The following is a 14,508-nucleotide window of genomic DNA, read 5'->3' as shown; positions in this document are numbered from 1 at the left end:
GGTCCCTGGCAGACCCCTGTCCCTTGACTTAAACCTGGTGCCAAAAGAAGATGTTAATTCAAGACACTCCTCTCCAAGCCATGTAAGTCCCACGAAAGCCCACTCAAGGCCATCATCTCCCAATCAACATGCAATCAGTAAAGCACATCCTGTAACTGCATGCTCACAGGAAGAGGGGAAGATTGTGACCAGCACTATCAGTCCAGATGAGGACTGCTTCTCACTGATTGAAAAGGTTCACACAGCCCAGCTGCAGAAAGGAATGGCTCAAGGAGGACAAAAAATGAAAGAGGATCTTGAAAAGGGGAGGGAAAAGGCAGACCGAGGGAAGGGAGTTGGAAAGAAAGATAAGAAGAACAGTGGCAATAAACAATAGAATTTACACTGCAGCATCCCTTCTCGAAAATAATGACGGTAACTGCCTTGGAAAATAAGTGATTGAACATTTAAAAAGTAAAATGGTATTTGTAGATTAATTAGAAGTAGAACTTTAGTTTACTCTATTCTTACTGGGTTATTTGTTGAGGTGTAGTTTTTTTCCCCTTGCTAGTTAAGTGTTCTATTACGGTATATGCATTGTCTATTGTGTTTCGAGCTCAGTGGTGTATGCAAGAACTGTTTGTTTTTTTCAGATGTAAATGCAGTGTTTACGGATAAAGACTGCTTTATCTTTTGGCAAACTGTGAAACTATGGCAAAACGCACGCTAAGAAAATAACAATAAAAACAAAAATGCCAAATCTAAGCCCAATCTTCTTTTTTATCTTTACTATCTAAACCACATGCATCTTTAGCAGATAATGGAAAACAGAGGTAACATTTGATCATAACTAAAATCACAGCAATAATATGAGCAATGCTTTAATTTGGGCTGATACTAACGCTTGTAATACAGTTAAATGTAGTTTTTTATTTAAGGCAACTTGTTTATATAGGGCTGAACATGACAAAAAGTAAAGAAGAAATAAATGACAACAAAAACTGATGAAATGTTTAACATTTATTGCTTTTATAGAATAATTTTCTCAAAGGGTCATTTTATGAGCTCTTTGATTCCTCAGATGAGTCTTATTCAGCAGAGTCACTTCCCTGAAAGAAATAATTAAAACATGAAGTCAGTGTAGGAATACAGTAATGATGTATAGATGGATTGCCACATGTATGAGCAATGGAGTTTGTGAAATAGCACACAAATCATAATTAATTTCAGTTTACTGTATGTACATGTAGTTATGCAATTCACAGTGGAATGAAATAATAATGGATATATAAGGAAATGCATACTTTTTATGTGATACTGGCAAAAAAATGTGAAGCACTACCTTTCCAGCATCACGGCTCTTGACTCTCAGCTTGTTGACCTGAGACTCAGCAATGTCAGCGCGCTCTTGAGCTTCCTCCAGCTCATGCTGGACCTTCCTGAGTCTGGACATATGAGTGTTGGCCTGCTCCTCCTGTGAAGGGTTTAGTTGTACTGACTGAGTAACATTATGAATGAAGCTGGAACTGATCTGTCCTATAAATATATTTGACTTACAGCCTCTTCAGCCTGTCTCTTGTAAGCCTTGACTTTGAGCTGCAGCTTGTCCACCAGATCCTGAAGTCTGTTCACATTCTTCTTGTCCTCTTCAGTCTACAGTGATGAAAGATTGTTACTTATGACATGATGCAATAGAATAAAGGAGTAATTATGGAGCTTTAGAGTGAGATTATATTTACCTGGTAGGTCAGCTCCTTCACCCTCCTCTCATATTTGCGGACTCCTTTAACAGCATCAGCTCCACGTCTCTGCTCAGCTTCAACTTCAGATTCCAGTTCACGCACCTGTAATGTAATGATGAATTACAGAATAGTTTATTTCAGTATCATCACTATAATATATCATGGTGTGCAGCTGAAGTAATTCTGACGCAGTATGGTGCTTACCCTGGACTCCAGTTTCTGGAGCTGCTTCTTGCCACCCTTCATGGCGAGGTTCTCAGCCTCATCCAGACGGTGCTGCAGGTCCTTGACTGTGACCTCCAGGTTCTTCTTCATCCTCTCCAGGTGAGCGCTGGTATCCTGCTCCTTCTTCAGCTCCTCAGCCATCATGGCGGCCTGAAATAATAAATTGTCTCTAAGTACAGTTGAAAAACCTTCCCACTATTTATAGAACCCATAAAAGATGATGATGCTCCGTTAACTCACATCAGTGATAGCCTTCTTGGCTTTCTCCTCAGCGTTCCTTGCTTCCTGAACAGCATCATCCACTTCACCCTGAACCTGGACGAAGTCAGTCTCCAGCTTCTTCTTGGTGTTCAGAAGACTGGTGTTCTGAATTGAGAAAAATCATGTAATATAAGTTTAATATAACACATATAACAAATTTAAAAATATTCCTGTGAATGTTTAAAATCCAACCTGAGAGTGAAGCAGTCCGACACGCTCACTAGCATCAACCAACTCCTGCTCAGCCACTTTGCGTCCTCTCTCTGTCTGCTCCAGAGCAGCTCTCAACTCCTCAATCTCAGCCAGCATCAGACCATTTCTGCGCTCCACCATGGCAACCTGTTCCTTCATGTCCTCCTGTCCTCTCACAGCATCATCAAGGTGCAGTTGAGCATCCTGATAACAGAAGAAACAAACAATAAATCTTCTGGACCCTTTTTTATTCTTTAACTAAATGATCAGAAAACCAACCTTGAGCTGTCCCTGGACATTCCTCAGTTGTTTCTGGGCCTCAGCAGCCTGCCTGTTAGCATGGCTCAGCTGAATCTCCATCTCATTCAGGTCTCCCTCCATCTTCTTCTTGACTCTCAGGGCATCATTCCTGCTCCTGACTTCAGCATCAAGAGTGCTCTGCATGGAGTCAGTCGCCCTTTGGCTGTTCCTCTTGATCTGCTCCATCTCCTCGTCCTTCTCTGCCAGCTTCCTGTCCACCTCACCTTTCACCTGGTTGAGCTCAAGCTGAACACGGAGGATCTTGGACTCCTCGTGCTCCAGTGTGCCCTGCAAGAAAAGTCAGTCCCATAATTAAGGTTCTGTCAAACCAAACAAATCTGAACAGTTTAAAAACTAAGGATATAGCATTGTCATTGCTGCAATAAATTGCGGCAACTAAAAACAAATGAAATACAAAATAGTACCTCTGCTTCCTCCAGGGCAGTCTGAATTTCAGCTTTTTCACTCTCTACAGTCTTCTTGGCTTTTTCCAACTCATGAATGCTCTTTCCAGTTTCACCAATCTGCTCGGTCAGATCTGAGATCTCCTCTACAAAATGAATAAAAAAACAGTTGGATTTTTTTCACTACCGACAGTAAATTCCTATTTGTATTTAATATAGTTAGCAACAAACATACGCTGCAGGTTCTTGTTTTCTCTCTTCATGGTCTCCAGCTGATCCAGAGCCTCCTCATAGGAGTTCTTCATCTTGAACAGCTCAGTGCTGAGAGAGCGAGCTTCCTTTTGGGCTCCCTCCAGTTCTGCCTGGCCCTCCTCGTACTTTTGTTTCCATTCTGCTAGGACCTGGATTTGCATAGTTCAGTTAATTAAATGATTTGTAAGAGTTAAATACCATTCTGCTAAAACTAATTTCACTTCCAGTTTAAGAGTTTACCTTATCAAAGTTCCTCTGCTTCTTGTCAAGGTTGGCAGCCAGAGAATTAGCTCTCTCCACATCAATCATGAGGTCCTCCACCTCACCCTGCAGCCTCTGCTTGGTCTTCTCCAAAGAGGCACACTTGGAGTTCACAGCTTCAATGGATTCCTCAGCCTCCTGCAGTCGCTGGGCAAGCTTTTTCCTGTGGTGACCATGCATATGCTTATAATTAATTTCACATTTCACATCGTTTCATCGATCTAAATCAAGACAAAATATTGAATCTAAATAATTTTTGAGGGAGTAGAAAGGAGTCATGTACTTGGACTCCTCCAGCTCCTCAGTACGCTGGATAGCATCGGTCTCATATTTTGATCTCCACTGAGCCACTTCACTGTTGGCCTTGGACATTCCTCTCTGCAGCTCAGCCTTGGCCTCCTGCTCCTCCTCAAACTGCTCTCTGAGCAGATCACAGTCATGGCGGGCTGACTGAACAGCATGGGCCAGGGCATTCTTGGCCTATCAATTAATTATAAGGATGCATTACTAAATTAATATATTCTATTAATACACTGCAGAACACTGAACACACACACATACAGTATATATATATATATATCAGTTCTGTCTGACATACAGTATATATATGATATCATATGTGTGCATGCCTCAAAATCTAGACAGGCAAAAGCACATACTGTATTGTAGTAAGAAGACGATGCAAATATGATATACCTTTACTTCCTCTTCAATATGTCTCTTAAGCTCTTCAATCTGCTGAGTGTAAGCCTGTTTGCCTCTGGTGAGCTGGGAAATAAGAGAGTCCTTCTCCTCAATCTGGCGGGAAAACTCACCTGACGAATCAGAAGAAGAACATTTTTGAAGGGCTTATTTCATGCTTGAAATAAAGTTAACAATACTATTATTGTAAAGGGACATCAATTGTAAAGGGACATCAAAACATATATATAATGTACTCTCAATAGCTGTTTATTACTTACATCTTCAACAAAAGAATTTTTGAAAATCTTACTGTACCTATACAAACCACCATGTATCCCTCACAAAAACCATTAATCAATTTGGTACATCGAAATGAATGATATATGAAGAAGTATGCATTTCATATGTTTGGATACGCACCATTCTCAGTCTGAAGTCTTGCCCTCTGCGCTCCAAAGTCATTAAGCTGGCGAACATTCTCATCATTTTTGGACTTGATTTCACTTAACTGGTCTTCAAGAGTTCTGCACATTTTCTCTAGATTGCTCTGTAATGCATATCATTGACATAGCTGAAATCCAGTAACCAGGGAACTGCAGTATTTGGATTGTTGCTGAAATATTTCTGAATGCCTATTGCATACCTTAGCTTTGGCAACAGCCTCCATGTTGCTGGAGAGGTCATCAATCTCCATCTTGTACTCGCTCTTCTCTTTCTCCAGCTTCTGCTTGACACGCTGGAGGTTGTCGATCTGCTCTCCCAGCTCTGCAACGCTGTCAGCCTGCTTCTTGCGGAGAGCTGCTGCAGTAGCTTCATGCTGCAGGGTTGACTCCTCAAGGTCACGACGCAGTTTCTGGAACTCAGCCTCACGCTTCTTGTTCATCTCAATCTGAGCGGCTGTTGCTCCACCAGCTTCCTCAAGCCTCTCACTGATCTCCTCAAGCTCCCTGGAGAGGTCAGCTCTCTGCTTCTCTACCTTAGCCCGAGCAGCCCTCTCAGCCTCAATCTCCTCTTCCAGCTCCTCAATACGAGCCTAGAATTGAGGACAGAATCATTCAGTGGGCTTTCTAAGTCCTGAGTATTCAATGTGTTTGACAATCATGTAAAAACAATGTTACCTGGAGTTCCTTGATCTTCTTCTGAAGCTGGGCACCAAGGGACTGTTCATCCTCAATCTTGCTGACGAGCTGGCTGATTTCAAAGTCCTTCCTGGAAAAGGAGAACCAAGACAGCTTTAAAGATTGTGGTTTTATTGGACTCATTTTGTTGCAATAGGGCAATAGTGAGAAGTTAGTATAAAACAATGTAAATAACAACAAGTTACTTCTTGATTTTCTCGTCAGATTGCTGCTTGTCATTCTCCAGATCCATTATGGATTCCTGGGCCAGTTTCAGATCTCCTTCAAGCTTCCTCTTGGCTCTCTCAAGGTCCATGCGGAGCTTCTTCTCTTGCTCAAGTGAGCCCTCAAGCTTTTGAAATAAAAAGAAAAGTTTTGTATTTTTAAAATGGGTCCTTAAACCCAAAGTAATTAAAACTTCAACAGCAATATTTCCTCACATCGTCCACTTGCTGTTCCAGCTTTGTCTTGGCCTTGGTCAGAGTGTTGACTTTGTCTTCCTCTGCCTGGAGATCGTCCAGTGTTTGCTGATGAGCCTCTTGGAGGGCTTTCTTCTCCTTGGTTAACTTGGCAATGGACTCATCTTGAGATGCCATCTCCTCAGTCAGGTTTTTCACCTGAAAGCGGAACAAACAGTTACATTTAGTGTCTCATTTCAGTGTAAAAAAAGTGCTTGACGTGTTGAGTACAAGGAAATGGAACCTTGTTTTCTGTGGCATGTTTCTCTTTCTCCACTTTAGCCAAGGTGAGCTCCAAGTCATCAATGTCTTTCTTCAGCTCAGAGCATTCATCCTCCAACTTCCTCTTCTTGGCAGTCAGCTCAGCATTGACTTCCTCTTCATCCTCCAGTCTTTCAGTTGTCTCTTTGAGTTTGGCTTCCAGTTGGATCTTGCTCTTAATGAGGCCCTCACACCTTTCCTCTGCATCAGAGAGATTTTCACCTTCCTATAGTATGAACATTTATGTGGTATTATTTTGACTGAATTGTGTTTCAGATAGTTATAGTTAGTTACAGTCAGTGGATTGGTTTGCATTGCTGCAATATCAGTGCGAGGACATACAAATTCAAACTCTAAACTCAGAACTCTTTATTCAACTCATGTATTGATATTTTTCAGTTAATAATAGATCGCATTTATTTTCTACATCATGTTACTCACAGATGCTACTTGGAGTTGCAAGTCATTCTTTTCCTGAAGCAGGGAAACCATCTTCTCCTCCAGTTCCTTCTTCTTGGCCAGAGCAGTAGTCAGGTCTGATTGCATCTTTCCATAGTTCTCCTTCATCTGCTGCAGTTCCTTCTCTGTCTCAGCACTCTTCAATAGAGGCTTGATCTTGAAGTACAGGTGCATCCATGGCCAGTTTTTCACATTCATGAATGAACGGATGTTGTACTGGACGGTGAAGATAGCATCTCTAACAAAGTAAGATTGATAATTGTATAAATATTGTAAACATAATAATTTAAGTTCAAGTTTTGTATATACTGTGCAGTCTGTATTTAAAGTATGATAATCCAACCTCCTCTCCATCATCTTAACAAACTCCTTCCTCATGAGGTATCCTCTGCAGAGAGCCTGAGTCATGGTCACCAGCTCGGCCAGTTTCTCGTCTCTCATCTCCTCAAGGGTACCCAGCAGACCAGCTTTGAAGAACACCTATTTTGTCCAGTAAATGGAATTAAGCATGAGTACAGTTGATACAAACAGATATACAGTGTGTACAGGGCAAATGTATTGATATTGTCCAATTGTACCTTAGTGTGTCCAAACTTGTACTGAGTGTGGTCCACATCAATGGAGCCCAGCAGCTTCTCTGAAGCTTTCTTGTTGTCAATGAACTGTCCCTCAGGGATGACACTGGCATTCAATACTTTGTATCTATATGAGAAAATATATATTTTTACTTATAATTTCCTCCAATCTTAATCATCAAAATACATCTGTGATAAACATGAATTGCTTATTAACTCGCCTCTGCTTGAAGTCACCATAGAGGATTCTGCTGGGGAAGCCTTTTCTGCAGATCCTGATACCCTCCAGCACACCGTTACACCTCAGCTGGTGGATGACCAAGAAGTTCTCCATCAGGCCTAAGAGTTGGAAATTCATAAGGTTAATAATGTTTTTTATATCATCATGCAGCATTTCTTGGAGCTTTATTCTAGTAAAACTACAGGCTTCTATACCTGGTGTCTTTGACTCATTGGGAATCAGGCAACGGACAAAGTGAGGATGAGTGCTCCTCAAGTTGGTCATCAGCTTGCCCAAGTTCTCCTATAGATTAGCAGCATCAGTAAGTATTAGGCCAAATTTTTGTCTTTTACATTTTTAACTCTGTAAAAAAAAAAGAAACTTGACGTACTCTGAAAAGAGCAGACACAGTCTGGAAGGAGCCACCCTTCTTCTTGCCACCCTTCTTGCCACCACCAGAAGCATCTGTTTTTCAAAACAATCAATATCAATAAACTTCATGAATAATGATGTATTAAGCTTTTTAAGAAATACTATATAAAATATGCATTAAATACGCAACTGAATGTGCACATTATTATGCAGTAGTCCCATGTTTAGCTTCCTACCATCTGCTCCAGCATGTGATGCATACAGGAAGGCCAGCAGCTTGTTAGAAGACTTCTGGTAAAGCTGAACCACCGAGTCGTTCAGTGGGTCCTTGTTCTTGTCCAGCCAGCCAGTGATATTGTAGTCCACTGTTCCAGCATAGTGAACTAGAGAGAAGTGAGCCTCAGCCTTGCCCTTCGCGGGTTTTGGTTTCTCAAAGGCCTTGGTCTTGCCAAGATGCTGATCATGCAGCTTGTTTTTGAAAGAAACGTCTGTAGCCTTGGGGAACATGCACTCCTCTTCAAGAATGGAGAAGATGCCCATTGGCTGAAAGGAAATTATATGTTAAAAACAATCAGTAATTAGTCAGAAAACGGGATCTTGGTTCTAAACTTGCCTTACCTTCTCAATAAGCTCAATGCAGGCAGCCAAGTCCATACCAAAGTCAATGAACTCCCAGTCAATGCCTTCTTTCTTGTACTCCTCTTGCTCCAGAACAAACATGTGGTGGTTGAAGAACTGTTGCAGTTTCTCATTTGTGAAGTTAATGCAGAGCTGCTCCAAGCTGTTGTACTGTAATTACAGACAATTTGAGTTACAAAATGAAAAAATGTGTTCATCTGTAAAACTGCTCACATACACTGCCTGGCTAAAAAAAATGTCGCCACCAAAAAAAAGGCTGATGGACCGCCTTTAACTTTGATTACAGCTCTCATTCACTGTGGCATTGTTTCAATAAGCTTCTGCAATGTCACAAGATTTATTTCCATCCAGTGTTGCATTATTTTTTCACCAGGATCTTGTATCTGACCATTGCACAAAGCCTTCTCCACACATCCCAAAGATTCTCAATGGGGTTAAGGTCTGGACTCTGTGGTGGCCAATCCATGTGTGACAATGATGTCTCATGCTCCCTGAACCACTCTTTCACAATTTGAGCCCCATGAATCCTGGCATTGTCATCTTGGAATATGCCCATGAACATCAGGGAAGAAAAAATCCATTGATGGAATAACCTGATCATTCAGTATATTCAGGTAGCCAGCTGACCTCATTCTTTGGGCATATGATGTTGCTGAACCTAGACCTGAGCAACTGCAGCAACCCCAGATCATAGCACTGCCCCCACAGGCTTGTACAGTAGACACTAGGCATGATGGGTGCATCACTTCATCTGCCCCTCTTCTTACCCCGATGCCCCCATCACTCTGGAACAGGGTAAATCTGGACTCATCAGACCACATGACCTTCTTCCATTGCTCCAGAGTCCAATCTTTATGCTCCCTAGCAAATTGAAGCCTTTTTTTTCCAGTTAGCGTCACTGATTAGTGGTTTTCTTAAGGCTACACAGCTGTTCAGTCCCAATCCCTTGAGTTCCCTTCACATTGTACGTGTGGAAATGCTCTTACTTTCATTATTAAACATAGCCCTGAGATATACTGTTGTTTTTCTTTGATTTGATTTCACCAAACGTTTAAGTGATCATCTATCACGATCTATCAGGATTTTTTTCTGACATCATTTCTTCCTGGAAGACAATGGTTCCCCACTATCCTTTCAGTTTCTAATAATGCGTTGGGCAGTTCTTAACCCAATTTTAATAGTTTCTACAATCTCCTTAGATGTTTTCTCTGCTTGACGCATGCAGACTAACATCTTTTCCATGACCACAGGATGTGTCTTTCAACATGGTTGTTTAAGAAATTAGAAGCTACTCATTGCATCAGTTAGGGTTAAATAATTTGTTGTCAGCTAAATGATAATCACCCATGCAGTAAATATCCAATAGGAGGCTTGTACCTCTTTGGTTAGTTAAATCCAGGTAGTGACTTTTTTTTTTGGCCAGGCAGTGTATTTTCCACTACTCACATCAAAGATCTCAAATCCAGCGATATCCAACACTCCAATGAAGGACTGCCTGGCCTGCCTTGTGTCCAGCATCTCATTGATACGGATGACCATCCACAAGAACATTTTCTCATAGACAGACTTGCACAGAGCACTGACAGCATTGTTGACCTACAATAGAAGAACAGCCTTTAGCATATTACTTGTTCTCCTGATCTGAATTGTATTGTCCAATTATGAACACTGTTCATTAAGTTCTTTTTTTCCCTCCTCATTACCTGTGGGACAGTCTGACCTTTGGTGACCATCTCATTTCCAACCTTGACTCTTGGGTAGCACAGAGCCTTCAGCATATCAGCTGAGTTCAGACCCATGAGGTAGGCGATTTTATCAGCCACTGATGGAAAGAACAAAAATGTCTGTATCAACTTTATGAAATGCGATACAACACCACCAAAATCTACTTTCACAGCAATATAACTCTTTATTATTATTATATATTTTTTTCATTGTTGTTTCCTGACAGTCTCTGTGTACTGCATATGATACTGCTTTTCAGTTAGTCCTGGCTTGTGACAGTTTTGTCTTGGCACAGATGACATTGCAGCTCTGATAGCTACCCCATGTTGGGACTCACACTGCAGATTACCAGTGTGCCTTCAGTAAATTTCATCTACAAATGTATCTGTGTTTCTCTTGTGATTTGCTATTGTAAATGGTCTTCTACTTATATAGTGCTTTTCTTCCTTTTGGTACTCACAGCACTTTACAGTTACAATGTCACCTTTACCCACTTGTTCACACAAGCCCACACAAATTCACAACATGGTTTAGGGTTATGGACAACCTGCTTTACCTACGCCCAAGTGACTGCAGGAAATCCATACTTTGTGGTGACTGTATTTTTTTTTTAGTTTTCCTGCTGCATGTAACATAATGCAATGAGATGTAATACAAGGATGGAACATCACAAAATGTATTAAATTACCCTCAGTGCCATCTGGTTCAGCCTGCTCCTCACGCTGCTTCTGCTTGAATTTCATGTTTCCATGATGCATCACAGCACCAGTCAGCTTGTAGATGCCAAACTTCTCCTCAGCGGTGAATCCCAAGATGTCAATAGCAGTCTGTAATACATGCACAGCAAATCCTTTTAGATAATCTGTTTCTCTGACAGTCTGCTAATATAAATAGAACTATTAACATACATCTGTTGCAATGAACTCCTCCACATCATTGATGCTCTTGACAGTGATTTCACCCTGACTGATCATATGATAGTCATAGGGGTTGGTGGTGATCAGAAGAGCCTCTGGAAGAGAGAAACTTAAAACATTAGATTATTATTATTTTTTTTTTTCACATACTGGTCCAGCGCTTATTCAGTTCAAGTTTCAAGTTGTCTATTAACATACCCAGGAGCTCTGGCTTGTGGCCAGTCATCAGCTGATAGAAGATATGGTAGCTCCTCTCAGCAGACAACTGGAAGGTGACACGGGACTTCTCCAGCAGATCTGTGAATATTTGTTAGATAGCAAGCATCAAGACCAAAATAACCAAGACCCTTTTTTGTAATCCATAATAACTCCATCAGGAAAGAAAGTCAAACTTACATGTTTCAATATCAGCTGAGGCCAGCTTTCCAGTAGAGCCAAAGTGGATTCGAATGAATTTACCCTGAATATTCACAAGAAAATGTGACTTCAGTTTTTAATAGCAACTGTAAGAAATTTATGAGACGCTTCCAAATAAGAATACTTACAAAACGAGAGGAGTTGTCATTCCTTACGGTCTTGGCATTGCCATAGGCCTCCAACAGAGGATTGGCTGCAATGATTTGATCTTCCAGTGAACCCTACACAGAGACATCATGGAGAGGTGACACAACAAAAAATAAACAACAATCAAATTTTGCATAGATTCTTACCACACAAAAAAATTTACCTGTATTTTTCCATGGCTTTGCTCTGCTTTCTTTCCTGTAGGTCCAGCCACTGCAATTGTTGCAAAGTACTGGATGACACGCTTGGTGTTTACAGTCTTTCCTGCACCAGATTCTCCACTGGGGAATTAAAGGATAATTGCTTACTATAGCAATATGTATGTAGGTTTAATTCACGAATAATTCTTCTTGACATAGTTGTGTTTTACTCACGTAATGAGGACAGACTGGTTCTCACGATCTGAAATATAAGCACAACATTATAGTTGACACCGTTCTTTGTCATATCCACCTAAATTCTATGGTAACTTTGATTGTACCTGTGAGCATGAACTGATAGGCATTGTCAGAGATGGAGAAGATGTGTGGTGGAGCCTCAATCCTCTTCTTGCCTCTGTATGCTACAACAACCCCAGCATCATAAACAGGAAGCCACTTGTAGGGATTCACAACAACGCAGAACAGGCCGGAGTAAGTCTGTAAAGAAAAGGAAGTTTATGAAAACATTTGACATTTATTATTCTGTCAATCTGAGCTTCAAACCGCAGAGAAAAGAACACTTCACATTAATAAATTCTGATGTAAATGTTAACACTTACGTAGATCATCCATGATGCAAAACGCTCTTTGAGGTTATACAGCACGGCAGGCTCATTGAGGTGGGTCATCATGGCCATGTCCTCAATTTTGTCATACTTGGGAGGGTTCATGGGATGGATGTCATCCTCTTTTACAGTGAGAGTCTGTATGGGAAAATAATAAAACAAAAAATCATGAATAAGACAGTAGATCATATAATTGTATAAGTATTATATATTTTGTTATAGAGATTCATTTCAAGCAAAATTACATTTACCTTTCCTGTAATCGTGTCAACTGTGGCTTTACCACCCTCTCTTTTGACGAGTTTACCCTTTAAATACATCTCCTCTGCATCAACCACAAAGTAGGCGGTTTTGGCATCAAAAGGAGCGGTTTGTGCCTCAATCCTCTCCTTTTCTGGCTTCCGGAGGTAAATGGCCGCCGGGCCATAGGCCTCCATCTCTGCGTCTGTGCTCATGATGGCACTTTATTTGGCTGAAAATGAGAGGTCATGCAGACTGTTGTTCAAATAAATATGGTTATGCTTTTAGTAGGCTTATCAGGTGAGATGTCTTTTGAAATTTTGGATTTGCACCCTAGAATTGTAATTTACCTCTTTTGGTCCCAACAAAAGATGGAATACAGTCAGGCCTGTTACTATTGTCCTGTTGAAAACACAAGTTTAATTATAGCTATTTCTATCAATTTCAATTGATAGATTATAATAGAAAAATTACAAAAATTCTTGAATCACACATAGAAACCCTTCTGGGACATGAATACACTAATACACTAAAAATAAATGCATGGTTAAATGTATAAATAGGTAAATAAATATTTTTAAGTTAGTAAATTATGAATTATGTTAAATAAGTCTTTCACAAATAACTAAGTAACCAAGTCAACTGAGCGTACTTACCTGAGTTGGAAGCTTACCAGTTGCTGTCAGAGTCTGAATCAGCCCCTTTTATAGAGGGAGGACACTGTACTCAGAAGGTGTGGGCCCTGCTCAATTTGGTCATGTATTCTTGTTATGTTGCCTCTAATCCCGTGACATTGACATTGACAATGATTATATTGCCTTGCAAGCACACTGTATAGAAGGTAATAATTTCCTTGTGCCCAAACTTAATAGTCAAACATCATAGTTTTGCTAAAATCATTTTCAAAGGTAATGTTCCTGTATATGCATTTCCTGCTATTTGGCCTACAAGCTACTGCATCTGTAACCATATGTTTATGCATATGTATATAATACAGTTTAAAATGAATATGAGCACCATTCATGTTCCTGCTTTTATTATTATTATTTTTAATATGACTCCTATTGATCATTCTGTTTTATAATATACAGGTCACTGTTTTGTACCTCAAGGACAGCTATGATATATATTAATTATTTATACTTTAAATTATAGTTATTTTTATTTTTAGTTTTGGAGAAGCGCCCAAATGTCACTGGTGTACAGTTGCAGTTGACACGTGGGAGATTTGGTACTCCATTAAAACAGGGTCAACTGTTCCATTAAACCTGGTCAAATATATTCTATTCTTGGCCATAGATATAAAAAGAATTTAGTATCACAAGACATAATACAAAACATGATACAAAGTTGGAGTACAATAATCTTTTACCCCTTGTCAAGAAATGATTGTGAAAATGTGATTTATTCTCACTAGATGTAAGTGTATTGTAAGTTGTAAGATGTAAGTCTTTTCAAAACTTAATTTATCAATCTCTTTCAAACATGTAACTGTGTACAAATAGGAATAAAATGAAGAATGTGTCTGAAAACGAAATTATACCAGCTTTATGTGCAATGGTGTATAATACAATATAATATATATATATTTTTTATAATAGTTATTATCTAAACATTTTACAGTACATGTGTATACCATCAGATATAGGAAAAAATTATATTTTTTATTTCATTTTATTTTTAATTTTATATTATGCATTACATATGTAATGTGTAATATAACATTTAAAATTAACAAACACATTTGTCACCTTCTTGTTTCAAAAATTATTACAATTTTCCCAAGGCTCTTCACTATTAATAATACTAATCTTACTGGAACATGTCATATCACAGGCTGTGGTTTGGAGAAGCATGTAAATGTCACTGGTATAGAGTTGCAGGACAGACACAT

General features: G+C 39.8%; 1 protein-coding gene across 7 annotated transcripts; it reads right to left on the bottom strand.

The window, feature by feature from the left end:
* Positions 1-1,067: 1,067 nt before the first annotated feature.
* Positions 1,068-13,010, bottom strand: LOC311506588 (myosin heavy chain, fast skeletal muscle-like; the record flags this gene model as incomplete). Of its 7 annotated transcripts, XM_084570599.1 has the most annotated exons (39): positions 12,626-13,010; positions 12,369-12,512; positions 12,090-12,246; positions 11,983-12,010; positions 11,772-11,889; positions 11,590-11,682; positions 11,441-11,504; positions 11,243-11,341; positions 11,036-11,139; positions 10,816-10,954; positions 10,106-10,224; positions 9,849-9,998; positions 8,382-8,552; positions 8,000-8,306; positions 7,783-7,856; positions 7,607-7,694; positions 7,393-7,510; positions 7,175-7,298; positions 6,940-7,076; positions 6,579-6,834; positions 6,121-6,363; positions 5,859-6,035; positions 5,625-5,770; positions 5,419-5,509; positions 4,944-5,333; positions 4,721-4,847; positions 4,313-4,431; positions 3,900-4,096; positions 3,596-3,779; positions 3,339-3,504; positions 3,125-3,249; positions 2,679-2,987; positions 2,400-2,603; positions 2,187-2,312; positions 1,926-2,096; positions 1,719-1,823; positions 1,537-1,632; positions 1,322-1,453; positions 1,068-1,088 (listed from the first exon to the last, which is right to left on the bottom strand). In XM_084570599.1, the coding sequence occupies exons 1-39, from the start codon at positions 12,827-12,829 to the stop codon at positions 1,068-1,070; spliced, it is 5,823 nt and encodes a 1,940-aa protein (XP_084426725.1). In that variant the 5' UTR covers positions 12,830-13,010. The 7 variants fall into 7 exon arrangements, with proteins under 7 accessions (XP_084426725.1, XP_084426721.1, XP_084426720.1 ...); XM_084570595.1 differs by having other exon boundaries at positions 1,071-1,453; positions 12,620-13,010; XM_084570594.1 differs by having other exon boundaries at positions 1,071-1,453; positions 11,036-11,153; positions 11,191-11,341.
* Between the last annotated feature and the right edge of the window lie 1,498 nt (positions 13,011-14,508).

Source organism: Chelon labrosus (assembly GCF_963514085.1).
Source record: "Chelon labrosus genome assembly, chromosome: 21".
In the NCBI taxonomy this organism is placed as follows: domain Eukaryota; kingdom Metazoa; phylum Chordata; class Actinopteri; order Mugiliformes; family Mugilidae; genus Chelon; species Chelon labrosus.
This window is presented reverse-complemented; position numbering and strand designations above follow the sequence as displayed.